The following is a 14,200-nucleotide window of genomic DNA, read 5'->3' as shown; positions in this document are numbered from 1 at the left end:
TAAAGACTTAAAGCCAAAGAAGACAGGAGAAGACAGGAGATGAGAATAAAAGAGCGAGCGGGAGAGCACGGTCAGTGGCTGTTAAGCCTGCGGTATACTAACTAGTGAGTGCTGTGAGAGTGACTGAGGCTGCAAGACAGCACCGGAGTATGTACAAGGGTAAAAAATAAAACAGTTGAGATCCAAAAACTTCCTCTTGTCTTCTGGGGCTGCTGTGAGCTGTGCAGAGGAAGTGCGAGTGCGTGGGGCAGAGGAGGAGGGGAGGAAAAGAGGGGGGAGGAGGAGGATAGTGGACTGGAAGACTGGAGAGGTAGAGCCCCACTCCCTAGAGATAGCCTGCTGCCCTACTTCTGAATGCACACACATTAGTGGTGCGCGGGTGAGGTTTTTGTTCACAGAAATTACTCATCTGCAACCAAAATATGTGATAAAGTGAAAATCGGAGGCCGCACCCGACCCTAATATAGAAAATGTGCTGTAGGCTACAGTCGGAGATGGCTAAACGATTTTTTGACAGGAGGTGCAGGATACTTTTTGCCTGTTTTAGATATGCTTCTGCTTATAATTTACGACATTTTGGTATTGAACTTGTCTATAATTAGATACATGCAGCTTCTCTTCTGTCATTATATGTTGCCCTAAAGTCTAAATAAACCCTAGCTCGCCAGAATAATGTCATAAATCGGTAGAATGAATGCTTCAATCTAGTTCACATCGGTCAAGTTCTCTGTCATCTCTGCTTCTTTCGCGGAACAAAGACGTTTAGGGACAAGGGATAAAATCCAATTACCCCCCAAAAAACTGGAAAGATTTTCTGTTCCAAATTTTCCAAGTGACATCAATTTAAGGAAATAGAAAGCTGTGAAAACGACCCAAAACGTTTCTGATAAGATTTCAGTTCGGCTTGGATGTATATTTTATGTGGTTGAAATACTAATCAGTTTTTCTGATGCTGATAAAGATAGCACCTCTACAGACGGTATCTAACTGCACATTCACATTCTCCCAAGATACCAAACATTTTGAAAATATTTTTCAGTCTTCTGTGATGTAAACTCAAAACGGAATACATTTCAACTCTATATCTGACATGGTACAGGTGTCATATGTTTTTTAAGCCCATAACCATGTGTGTGAGGTGTATACTTTTGTTTTCAAAGATTTGTTTAAGACTACCAAGAAACACTCTGACTGTGGCCTCGCACAGTGTTCAGATTTCAGTTTCCTTTTTAAGTTCCCGTCTTGTGGCTGAATTTGTATCGCCTCACAACCATCATCCTCTTTAACCACTTCACCAAATCTTTCCAAAACATTACTTTTCTGGCCCTCCGTTCTCTTTCTTCTTAATATTGTAACTTTATGCCCATTCCCAAAAGCATTTGGTGAGTGGACAGTGCCCTAAAGCTTAGGCTTACACTCTAATGCCAGATAGCCTAAAATAATGAAAGAAAAACCTTGATGCAGGGTATAAATATAAATTGCACAAGAATGATACATTTATGGATTTTTTTAAGGTTTTGTTTTCTCTTCATGAGTCAATCCGCACATCACTAGTACACACGTCCATACGTACACACACACACACACACACCTCCATCCAGCAGTACTGTATCCTGCAGCTCGTCCAGCTGTTTCCCTGTCTATGACCCACCTGCCCTCAAACAGCACTTCCCTTCCAGTCCCCTTAGTCTTCACTGTCCAGCAGGGACATGGACTAATGATCAAACAGTACAGGTCCAGAACTACTTTAAAACACTTTAAAACCCATTTGGAATCGTACCCATGTTCTTTCCTGTGGTAGATCAGTGAGACTAAACCATGTTTCAATGGGTGCACTAGTCTAGCTAAACCATCTGATTCCACTGCACGAAGACAGGAACAACAAACACCTACTACAGGAAGTACGTGTCACAAGCCTACTGCACAGGTCTGAACCCTGTACACACACTGAGGGTACAATGTCTGTGTCGGTAGAAACAGGAAGAGTGTGAATAGAGGAACAACAGAGGTTGACGTACACTGTACAGATGAGTCATTAATCTCTATGCTTTAATACAATGTCACACCCACACTGTGTCTATACTAGTGATATGCAGCTTGACTCATAACCTGCAGTCCCCGTGGTTCAATCTGGCAGATTTTGGGTCATGACATACTGTGGTTGAATAAAGTGGGTTGAGTAAAGAGAAAACAATACCTTTAAGAATTCACAAATTCATAATTATGATGCAATTTATATCTATAGGCTACATTGGTTTTTTCGTTCATTATTTGAGGATATCTGGCATTAGTGCATAAACCTCAACTTTAGGGCCTAACTGTATGCACGCCAAATAGACACGCAAATCGCAAAAAGCTTTTGGGAAGGGCTTAAAAAGGTAACATTGTTTCAGCAAGGCAAAAAGGACAACGTCAGAGCTTAATTCAATAAGACAAAAGTTGCGAAATGGAGACTTGAAAATAAAGAGAAAGGTTTATAAGCGCGAATATCGACTCTGCCGCTTGAGCATGCTTTTGCTGCATAGTCGATAGCGCTCTGGACTTCGGGCTAGAAGGTCGAGGGTTCGAGACCTGCTCCCTGCCCGTTTCATTACAGTATGTTTTGTAAAGATTTGGTGGAGCGGTAAAAGAGGATGATAGCAGATCCAGCTATCTTACCTGTGATCATTTTGAGGCAGTGTTGTATCAGTAGTAATCGAGATCGATTTCGAGACCACATTTTGAGTCTCTCGGTCTTGTATCGGTGTTGGATACATTTGTACTTGGTCTTGACACGAGACTTATCGGATTCCGTTCACTCAGCGCATAAAACCGCTTCGCCAGGCCAAATACATACACTCCTTTCTTGAAACAATATCTTAAAACCTTTATATCTATTATTGACATCTTTAATCAGTGGCGAACCTATTGGACCTATGAATTTAGTAATGTAGTGGAGGTATAGTACTTATCAATTATGTGGTACAATCATGAAATCATGCACAAAGTAGCCTACACAATCGCAAAGCACGTGAAATATATTCACATGCGCGCCGCACACATTGCCTAGTTTAGACGGAATATCACCTGCAGGCAGCAGGAGAGCGCATCTCTCAACTTGTTTTGGCATGGAGCAGCTCACAGGACAATGTCATCGCTAGGTAGGAAAGACGTTTCAACGTATGATATCTACCATTAAATGCAACAATGGTTATGCCATCCAACTATTGAAAAAGTTTGTCCTGGTTAGTAGGCTATTTGGGATGTGCAATTCAGTCATCATGAGCTGTTTGCATCAGGGGTGTAAGCATGATGAGTGGGCCAGGCCCTGCAGATTGAGCAAAAACAAAATACACTATTACTACAAAAACACAGTTCCACTCTCACAAGATGATCATTTGAAAGAACCCTTTCCTGCAGTCAATGAACAAATGCGCCCTCTTTGGCCTCATGGGTGGAATGTAATTAATATAAAAGATTATTTCAAAAAACCCAATGAAAAACCGGTTTCTATATCAAACAGTTTTGTTATATTTCAGTCTTCTGTGATGCATATAAAGTGTAATATTGGGATGCAAACAAAAAATGTAATACATTTCAACTCTATATCTGACATGGTACAGGTGTCTTTTTTAAAGTGTGAGGCGTAAACTTTTTTTTCAAAGTAGATTTGTCTAAAACTACCAATAATCACTCTGTGTGACCCTGATTTAGCCCACTGCAGTGAAAGGTTAACTTTTTGTTGAAAGTTATTCTTGAAAAGGGAGAAGCTAACAAATTAGCAACAACATCCCCTTCGATAACACCTGCTGCAGCCGTTGCAAACCAGCCTACAACAAAAGATGGCTAGCTAGAACGTGGGAAAACTACTGCTCCTGGTTGCGCAGTGACCTGTTGGCTTTTGAGAAGGCAGAAGTTTCCATATGTTTTTTTGTAAAAATGGTCCCAAATTTATTAGGGCAAAATTTTGGAATGACATTGGAATCAACCATTACAGGTCAAAAAGCGATTGGTTGATTCCATTGTCACTCCAAAATGTTCCCCTAATACAGTCGAATAGCATATGCCTTCTATCTAGCTTTTGATGGCCTAGCCCATGGCCGATTTAGCTAGCTAAATTATTTATCTCCCCAGAGACGACCAAAGAGAAATCCTGATTGGATAATTTTTTCTCTTCAGTGTTAACCATTTATTTTCCAACAAAACTGAAAAGATTAAATCAGAACATCATTGAACATAACGATATAATTGTAGAAAACCCTCATTGTTCCCCACTGTGTTTGGGTTAGTAATAATTTGTAGTGGCTCTATTTTACCTCAGAATGCATTTTTTCACTATTCTGAATGTCTAAAGAATCCACATGTTGTTCTGAAATATGAACACAGAAATACTGGACATTTTGAACTCTAATTATGGTGGTGATTTGACAAAATTACAATCATGGTCTTGAATTTCTGGTCTCGGTCTTGACTTGGTCACGGACCCACTATCCCCCTCCCGGTCTTGACTCGGTCACGGACCCACTCTCCCCCTCCTGGTCTTGACTCGGTCTCACTTTAGGTGGTCTCGAACACAACATTGTTGTGAGGCGATACAAATTTGACAGTCACAGGTTGGGGACTTCAAATGGAAAGTGAAATCTGGACACTGACTGTAGGTCTATAACATCTTACATAGCAGCAATATTAACTCCTGCAGACTTAAGTATTTCTTGCAGTGAAATTATACATCAAATGTAAGAAGAAATGTGACTTTGGAACAGGAGTGGAGAAATATGATTTATTTCTTTCAGCATCTTGAGAGAATGCCAATGCTCAGTTAGCACCTCTACAGACGGTATCTATCTTTATCAGCATCAGAAAAACAGAGTATTTCAACCACATAAATATGCATCCAAGCCCAACTAAAATCTTATAAGAAATATCTAAATCAGGCAACAACAAAAAAATCCTGCACCCCCTGTCAAAAAATCTTAAGTTGTCTCTGACTGTAGCTTACAGCACATTTTCTATATTAGCAGGTTAGGGTCAGGTACGAGCCTCAGATTTTCACTTTGTCACATATAGTCGTGAGGTTGCGGATTGGTTATAGCGACAGCAGGCCGATGCGGGTGAACAAACAGCTGCCCCACTAGTCTATACAAAGCACAGAGGACTGTTGTGGTTGGTTAGTGTAGGCCGTGGAAAACTTCAGCAAAACACTGAGGCAATATGTTTCACAAATCTTCCTCATAAACTTGGCTTTAAGCTTCGATAGATAGAAACGTTCAGCTAACTTTCCAATAAGTTTACAGAAAGGCTGAATCACCTTAATGCGCCTCGGTATTAAAAAATGTATACAGTCGTATAATGATAGCATTTAGAGGTAGGCTTTATTGCTACATTAATAGCATCATCTGCTGGGTTTCCAGGTTCCCTCTACTAAGAAACACAGCATGTGAAGCAGATTATTACTAGGCTAATTATATTCCTTAGAGGCTGCCCTTCTTTTGCCAAACTAAACCAAACGCACTCGGAGGGTGAGTCTGTAGCTCCAGAGACCTGAGTTGTCTGTAGAGGCCTGGGTTGGCAATAATGGACTGAGCGGGTAATGCTGTTGGACTCCACTGTATGAGTGGTTCACACAAGGGCACCATTGTTTCTCCCTCTCAGTCTCTCGCCAATGGGCCTCCTCGCATGTTGCTAAAATCCCCACTCAGACTTGTAACCAAGCGGGAATGACAACAGAAACGTCTTAAAGTCATAGGAAAACAGAGGTAAACAGATGGCACAATAGATAACTAAAATACTTATATTCAATTGGCAACAAGTGTTCATTGAAATCCCAATTTATGTCATTCTGAAACTGGCTGTGTTGCTATAGAGAAAATGCTCAGCCTTGGCCTTGTGGTAACTTATTAATCTCTGACAAAACAATAGACTGATTCACACAGCCAAACCTTGTGATTGAGGACACAATATAACATCATCTGAGACAGGAATCAAAACATGAGTCTTTGCGTAATAAAATCCTACCTCTTTCGTCCAGACTTCATCCTACAGCAGTGAGCTCTCTCCCGCAACTGAGGGAAAAGATTTTCCGCTTTGTCCAAATCTCTTTTCATCCTCCACTAATGCTTTGGCTTGTGATACACAAGCTGATCTCTAGTGCTCTCTCTGTCTAAAGAGTTCCTTTGAAGAAATATCAATGAACCGGGCTGAAAGTGACTTCTGCTTTTTAGTTCATCTTGTAAATAGTAGGAGATATTAGGAAACTTTTGCATGCAAGGTTTATTAACGTCACACTTGATTACTACACTCATGTCTGCCTGGACAAGGTATTTATTTTAGTAAATGGAAGTATTCATGTCAAATCTCTCTCTCTCTCTCTCAGCAATTAGTACAATCTCTCAAAATTCGCAAAAGCAAGAACACACACGAGCAATATTTGCACACACATTTGAGTTAGCGCTGTATCTCAGGGTCTAATTTATACTTTTCTCAGTATGTACTCTACTTTTTCCCCCTGCTCTACCTGTTCTCCTCGAAGTGGTTGATGAGGTTCAAGACTTTGGAGGGTTTCTCCCGGCTCTTCGCCATCATCGCCCCTCCTCTTCTCTCCTCCATGGTGGCTCTGAGGAGTGCTCTCTCCACACGCCCCAGCGCCAGCGGGTGGGCGGCGGACTTCGTCACCGGGCTCTGGAGGTGGGCTGGCTTCGGAGGCACTGAAAGGATGATTTGAAAAGGTCAGTTGTCAGTGGTCAGGGCTAGAGAGGTCAGAGGTCACGTTGTCATGGCCACTCTAGGAGCCTTTCTGTGACTATACATGACCCTCCACCAGCATTTTACGGAATGTTGACTGTGTTTTGTGGAGTTTGGTGTTCTTCGAACACAAGGTGGCAGCACAGGTTACTAAAAGCTAGTCTCATTCCCAGAGTGTCTGCGACCCATGCCTATAAACCTGCAAAACACGGCTACTTTAGGCATAACATTCATCATCCAGAATTAGATTGAAATATAGCCATTCTGAAGGATAGCAGTAGCCTCTTATGGCATGAACTATTCTATAACCCATAGAGGGGATGGTCAATGGACTGTTGTAATGTAGAGGGTTAGGGTCTTCCTTTTTATCTCTGGAGAATGATTCACTGTGTTCAAATAAAATAGGAATGCAACACCACTAAAGGAAAGGTTTCGCCACTGTGTCATACACTGTGTCTGGTTACATAACTGGCTCTTCCTTGTGGAATGAGCTGTTTTGTCATGCATGTTTTGAGCAGTGGTGGAAAAAGTAACCAATTGTCACACTTGAGTAAAAGTAAAGATACCTTAATAGAAAATGACTCAAGTAAAAGTGAAAGTCACCCAGTAAAATACTACTTGAGTAAGTCTAAAAGTATTTGGTTTTAAATATGCTTAAGTATCAAAAGCGAAAGTATAAATCATTTCAAATTCCTTATATTAAGCAAACCAGATGGCACAATTCATATTTTAATTTTTTTTACTTATGGATTGCACACTCCACTCGGACATCATTTACAAATGAAGCGTTTGTGTTTAGTGAGTCCGCCAGATCAGAGGCAGTAGAGATGACCAGGGATGTTCTCTTGATAAGTGTGTGAATTGGACCATTTTCTGATCTGCTAAGCATGGGTGTCGGAAAATATATGGTGTAAAAAGTACATTATTTTCTTTAGGAATGTAGTGAAGTAAAAGTTGTCAAAGATATAAATAGTAAAGTAATGTACAGATACCCCAAAAAACTACTAAAGTAGTACTTTAAAGTATTTTTACTTAAGTACTTTACACCACTGGCTCTGAGCCACGCATGAGTCCTTATCTAGACGTAAACGAGTGTCAGTATGTCTGAGCAGCGCTGATGTCAGTGCTCTGTTGTCTTGTGTGGCTCAGTTGGTAAGAGTGTGGCACTAACAACACCTGGGTCATGGATTCGATTCCCGCTGGGGTCACATATTCTAAAGTGTACGCACTCGCTGTACTGTAAGTCGCTTTGATAAAAACAATCTGCTAAATAGCGTATATTAGACAGTAATATTATCTGTACCTTGTGGTTTGGGCTGCAGTGGGGGCCTGCTGTCTGAACTTCTTCCATTGACACCCCCCCTGCTCTTCTCACTGGGACTCTTCCCACACAGACCTGTCCGACTGACCCTTGCACTGTGGGGGCTGCTGCTTAGAGCTGAAAGAGAGAGAGTACAAAGAGGAATGGTGAGATTCTCGACAACTCAGTTGGCTGCGGGGTGATAGAGCGTCATATGATGTTTACCATGCCACTGTTGTACTTATTTTGAAAGAGGACCTCCTCACTTCCATACCATATATCCTGTTTTTGTGATTCACATCCATGTTGCAACACAGACAGAACATATACCACTCACAGAATATCACCCACCCACTGCCACTGGCTTGCAGTGAGTGTAGTACACTACATCTTTCTTCATCTTCTACTATTCATTTGGCCATTTGGCCATGGCCAGGGGTGAAAGTAAGCCGGTCCGATACACCATCCCGGCAAAATAAATAGTGGGGGTACGCCGTACCAGTAAATCATCAGCCTATCACAATAATTAAAACAAAATGCCAAGATAAGTGTAGGCTACTACAACACTATTTATCATTACCGCATGTCAGAGGCATGGAAAATGTGCGAGTGAACTTGAAAACAATGCGATGTGGTTCAAGGAGAACACTGCCATGGCCGAGATGAGTGGCTGACACCGAGACGCGCGAACAGCAGTGGAGGCATAAATCCTGGCCTAATTACACTGTGTGGCGTTTTGTATAGCAGATGTCTCTTAGCATTCACCACTGTGTTCGGAGGACTGTGTTCAGAGGACTGTGTTCGGAGGACTGTGTTCAGAGGAACATGTTGCCAGTAGATGAACGGGAGCAGGTAGCCCAGGAAAGAAGTGATTGTTTGACAATCAGATGACAACATCATGACCGGTTGTGTTTATGCCACAGTAAAAGGTCATACATTTTAAAAAGTTACATGACAAATCTTTACAGACTAGGCCCACAGATATCCTTATTGAATTCATAGGGATTCTATGTCATTCTATGATTAGACCCATTAAAAATGTTGGTGTACGCGCAAGCATATGAGGTCCTGTACCGGGAAGAAATTACATTTACTTTCACCCCTGCCCATGGCTGAACATTAAAGTCTCCATGTAGTTCATTATCATGCTAATGATCCAGTTGATTGTCAACAGCACTGAGCCTGGTCTAACCAGCTGGTAACAGATGGTATCACGGCTCAGCAGAAGACCCAGATGCAGACAGTTTGAATAACGGACGTTTATTATATAAACAGGGGGCAGGCAAAGGAAAGGGCAGGCAGAGGTAGGTAGTCCAGGGCAGAGTCCGTAAAGTACAGAACAGCAGACAGGCTCAGGGCAGACAGAATGAGTACAAAAAAACACGCTGGTAGGCTTAACGAGACAAGTGGAACTGGCCACAGACAAACAGAGAACACAGGTATAAATGCACAGGGGATAAAGGGGAAGATGGGCGACACCTGGAGAGGGGGTGGAGACAAGCACAAAGACAGGTGAAACAGATCAGGGTGTGACAGATGGTCCGTCTACACTCCAGCGTGTTTAACTAATACTGTCGGACTGAATACACCAAGTCTCTACAATTGCACAGCCATCCCTATTAAGGTAACACCACCATACATGGCACTGTGTTGCTGCTGAGGCCAAGCAGGTGGTTTTGTTACTTTAGAGAGTTTCCACAAAGAGTTATCATTCTGGGAAGTGTCCATTTTGCGCAGTGATGTGAAAACATGACTTAACTCCACTGAGGTATAAGAAGAACTCACGTGTCGGTTGAGTGAGCACTCACACGACCCTTCACTCAGCAGCTATACAGTATAATCAATGTGTAACATTGTCCATTGTCTCTGAGAGGCTGTCCATTCCTAGTGCTGCAGAGCCTGCATTACTGCACGTGATGATGCAAGCAATGTTTTCTCCATGGTAACTCTACAGAGAAAACGACGACGAGTTCTCCGAAAGATCATGGAAGTGAAATTCCATCCTAGTTCGACGGAACATTGAAATGCGGTAGTACACACAATCTCTAAAACCAATCACAGTCCCTTAAAAAGTAACAGCCTTTTTTATATAGAATCCCTTCAATTCACAAAAGTATGATTCGCTCATCGTAAAAAGGAAGGAACTCCAGTGGCTTTCTACACAAGGTGCTGTGTATGAAATGGTGTCACAAGAAGAACTCTAGATAGTTGAATGTGTACATATACAGAGCCCCAAAAGTATTTGAAACGTAACCCTCTAGAGCTCAGGACCCCTTAAGTCCCCTGTTTACTTGATGTCACAATCTACTTTGAAACAAAAGTATCCACCTGACACACATGGTCATGGGCTTAAAAAAAGAAGACACCTGAACCATGTCAGATATAGAGTTGAAATCTACTCAATTTTGAGCTTACATCCCGATATTACACTTTATGTACATCACAGAAAACTGAAATATAACAAAACCGATATAGAAACAGCAGATTTGTGGTGTAAAAATAATAAATCATGTTGATGAATTGTGAAATTTTGAAAAAAAAAGAATAACATTCTACTGCAGGAAAGGGCTACACTCTTTTATAGCTCTGCTTCAGTTACAGACAAGGCTTTTACAAGAAATGGTATAGTAATGATTGACTAGGAAAGCCCCACAATCTCCTGGGGTGACTTTCTAAACACGGTCCAAGTTTCGTGGATAATTTTAGAGCTGGCCTTAAGAAGTCGGCTGATTACATGCTTGACATCATCTGCAATCACTTTAAAGGGGACATTTCAAACAAGTTTTGCGCCATTTGACACATTTTGGTTACAATCAAGTCTCCACATCCAGATAAAGTTGCTATGTTAGTGATTTGTAGAGAGAGTCAGGAAAACCCTCTATACTAAATAATGAAGGTTGTTATTAACATGTCAAACACCCAGTCATTCTGCTGTAAATCACCTCCATGTTTTCACCCACAGTGAAATGCGGACCCTCTCCACGACAGTGCGGCCAGTGTATACTTCTGTAAGTACTGTATATGACTGAAGTAAACATCAGTGGAGTGTATGGACCTCAGACCCTCACATTTTCCAGCATAGCTACCTAGCTCTGTTGTCTCTGGGTCAGCTACTCCTCGTTCACACACACACACACACACACACACACACACACACACACACACACACACACACACACACTGGCGTCCTATCGTTAAAAGTGGCCCGCCACAGACCCCCATGCAAATTAGCAGCAGGCTGCTAAGCCAAAGCATGTGGACATTAAGATGTTAGGCAGCACAAAGGACCCCTTTCTGGGTTAATTCAGAGATACATATTTGCAGTGGTGTAAAGTACTTAAGTAAAAATATTTTAAAGTACTACTTAAGACGTTTTTTGGGGGTATCTGTACTTCAGTATTTATATTTTTGGCTACTTTTACTTTACTACATTCCTTACATTTTCCCTGACATCCAAAAGTAGTCGTTACATTTTGAATGCTTAGCGGGACAGAAAATGGTCCAATTCACACACTTATCAAGAGAACATCCCTGGTTAATTGAAGACACTCTTTGAAAAAGTAGGCCTCAAGTAGGCCACCATTTGGGTGCCAGGACAGAGAAGAGCTTTAACTGGGTTGAGTTGACACCCCGTAGGGGTGGGATGGAGAAGGGACCAGAGATGACAGAACGGAGTGCTGGGGTTTGAGCATCCCAGCCATTTCATTCTACCAGGGAGGTTGGGGGCTTAGTTGTCTGTTGCTGTGGCTGATGTACACATGGTCAGGTCATGGTATGACAGCCTCGTGGGAGACGAGCCCATTCAAACAGCCTTTATTTAACCAGTCTGAGTATGTTCTCTCTAAGAAGACACACACACACACGATTCAGTTTCAATTCAGAAAGTAAATTGAAATTAAATATTTTAGAATAGAGCATCCATTCTCAATTATTGTTTAATAGATTGACTACAGTAAGCTTTTCATGTAGAATCTAATTTCCTGAATTGAAACTAAATTGACCTCAACCCTGACGCACACACATACACTGACCACAACAGGACGGCACAAGACCAAACCAAGCCAAAGTTTTTGCAATTTCAAAATCACACGACTGCAGTAATTCAAATCCTTTACTCTTCTCTTTTATATGAAAGTCTGTCTTCTGATTCCAATTTAAAACCACATTAGCCCACATCAGTTAGACTAAGTGAATATGGATGTTTGCAAGGTGAGCTTCTGAGCCTGGGGTAGAAGGCCAAACAGGATTCTGTAGAAACTGGAAAGTGAGCAAATACTGAACATTCGCAGCTGAATCCAATAGTTAATAGTGAATGCAGAACTCCGATAAACACAATCCCACCTGAGGCTCTGTCCTTGATTTACACTGTAGGAGACCTGCTACCATGGCAACTGGCCCGAACCTTCTCAACACTACAAAATATTTGACTATTGAGCAGACGGGGAGAACAAGCTTGTGGGCATTCGCTTGTTTCCAAAAAGGTTTAGACCAACTCTGGTGGAAATCATGGCATTCATTTCGCTCAAGACAGTCATAAGTAAATCCTCAAGAATAATCCAATGAAAATGATCAAAGACATGTATCTAGCATCTAACAAAAACAATCATAATGACACATGAAAAATATTCTCCCCAGTACTGAACTCTATCACCGTATTGCAAGGCTGAGGAGTCTTCACATGGAGCAGAGAACTGAAAATAGGCCAAAATACTCGGTCCTCTTAATCTTTCAAGACATCCGGAGAGAGGAAGAGTGAAGAAGATCCGTTCAAGGAAAAAATAAGTTTACCTCAGGTCAGGGTCTGTGTGTTAAAGCCTCCAGTGTGCTGCTGGTGTTACTAAAGATATCTCCTCCACTTAGAAGACGCCTCCCTGTCCTTGCCGACACAGATACACAAGAATGCATGTTTACCAATACAACCGGGCTCAGAGAGGATGAAGGAATGTATCAATCTAACAAAACCACTCACCCTCTAATCAGAGATAAGAGCAGCGTATCCACATCCTTTCCCTCACTGAGAGAGAGAGCGAAAATAACAGAATTGACCAACCACGATGCCTCTAGGAATATATCTTGTTTTTAAGCGGACATTTGAAAAAGCTGTATCTAATTTGTGGTATAATTAGGGATGTGCATCTTTCCATTTCAAGATGATTCGATACGTGTCTAGATACATGGGCTACAATACGGCACAGGAACGATATGTTTTAGTTTGATTAGAGGAATGTGATTCGATGCACTAACATATGTTGCATAAACACGTTCATTTTACATTTTAAATTAAAACCTGCTGCTGATGGAACTCATGAGCTGGGCATCTGAGCTGACTTCTCTGTGTGTGTGTGTGTGTGTGTGTGTGTGTGTGTGTGTGTGTGTGTGTGTGTGTGTGTGTGTGTGTGTGTAATTGATGTATACGTCTATGGTGAATGTAGACAACTAAGCGGATCCATAGCACAAAAAAATTGTGAACCGGCGATTTGTAACGTTCGAATCAATTTTCTGCCCGATGCATGCTAGATTTAGATCGGTTTGGAGTGTCACGTAAGAGCATAATGCCTTTGTTCCAAAAATCCATTGATACTTCTCTCTCTAATCCCTCTCTCACTAATCCTGAGACAACATGTGTGTCCCGACACTCAAGTGAGAGCTGTGAGTAAAAACAATAGGCACACCTGTCTTTCTGCACCCAGCCGCCACCCAGAGAGGGGAGTGTCTGTGCTTCAGACTATAGCTGCAAACCATGGTCTAAGTTACTGTTTTTACTTCTAACCTAAAATACACCAGAGCACTGTGCCCCAAGGGGACACCCCACTCTCAGCACACTGCATATCTAACAGTATTTAGAATCAAATCTGCCTGGGATTCAAAATGGGTGGTAATTCTCAGTGATTTCCAGTTATGAGCAGGGTTGTGTGAGTGCACACAAGAAAAATGGAAGCAATTCCAATTTTAAAGTGAATACATCCACAACATATGAGTGAATATATCCCACAATCCATACATCTTTGCCTGCAATTATGAAATACTGTGACTTGATATCATTATCTAATACTTTCACTGCAAAGGGCGACAGTTGTGGGAATAGTCTAACTCCAGAAATATATGTATACCAACCACAATAGCACAATCATCTAAGAAAACAGAGAAAAACATGAGAGGCGGGGATAAACTGAATCACTG

The 14,200-nt window shown here is 41.6% G+C and overlaps 1 protein-coding gene across 10 annotated transcripts in view; it reads right to left on the bottom strand.

Moving 5' to 3' along the window:
• Window positions 1–14,200, bottom strand: part of fgd4a (FYVE, RhoGEF and PH domain containing 4a) — a 103,095-nt gene that overhangs the window by 22,230 nt on the left and 66,665 nt on the right. For 7 of the 10 annotated variants that reach the window (XM_029696853.1, XM_029696852.1, XM_029696856.1 and 4 more), the window contains 2 exons: window positions 8,024–8,158; window positions 6,494–6,683 (listed from right to left, as the gene is read on the bottom strand). In XM_029696853.1, the coding sequence (XP_029552713.1) occupies window positions 6,494–6,683; window positions 8,024–8,158 (325 nt within the window). Of the gene's footprint in view, window positions 1–1,591; window positions 1,925–5,994; window positions 6,457–6,493; window positions 6,684–8,023; window positions 8,159–14,200 lie in introns of those variants that run through there. The other 3 variants (XM_029696857.1, XM_029696858.1, XM_029696859.1) reach the window with 3 other exon arrangements.

This window comes from Salmo trutta, chromosome 17 (genome assembly GCF_901001165.1).
Source record: "Salmo trutta chromosome 17, fSalTru1.1, whole genome shotgun sequence".
NCBI lineage: Eukaryota > Metazoa > Chordata > Actinopteri > Salmoniformes > Salmonidae > Salmo > Salmo trutta.
This window is presented reverse-complemented; position numbering and strand designations above follow the sequence as displayed.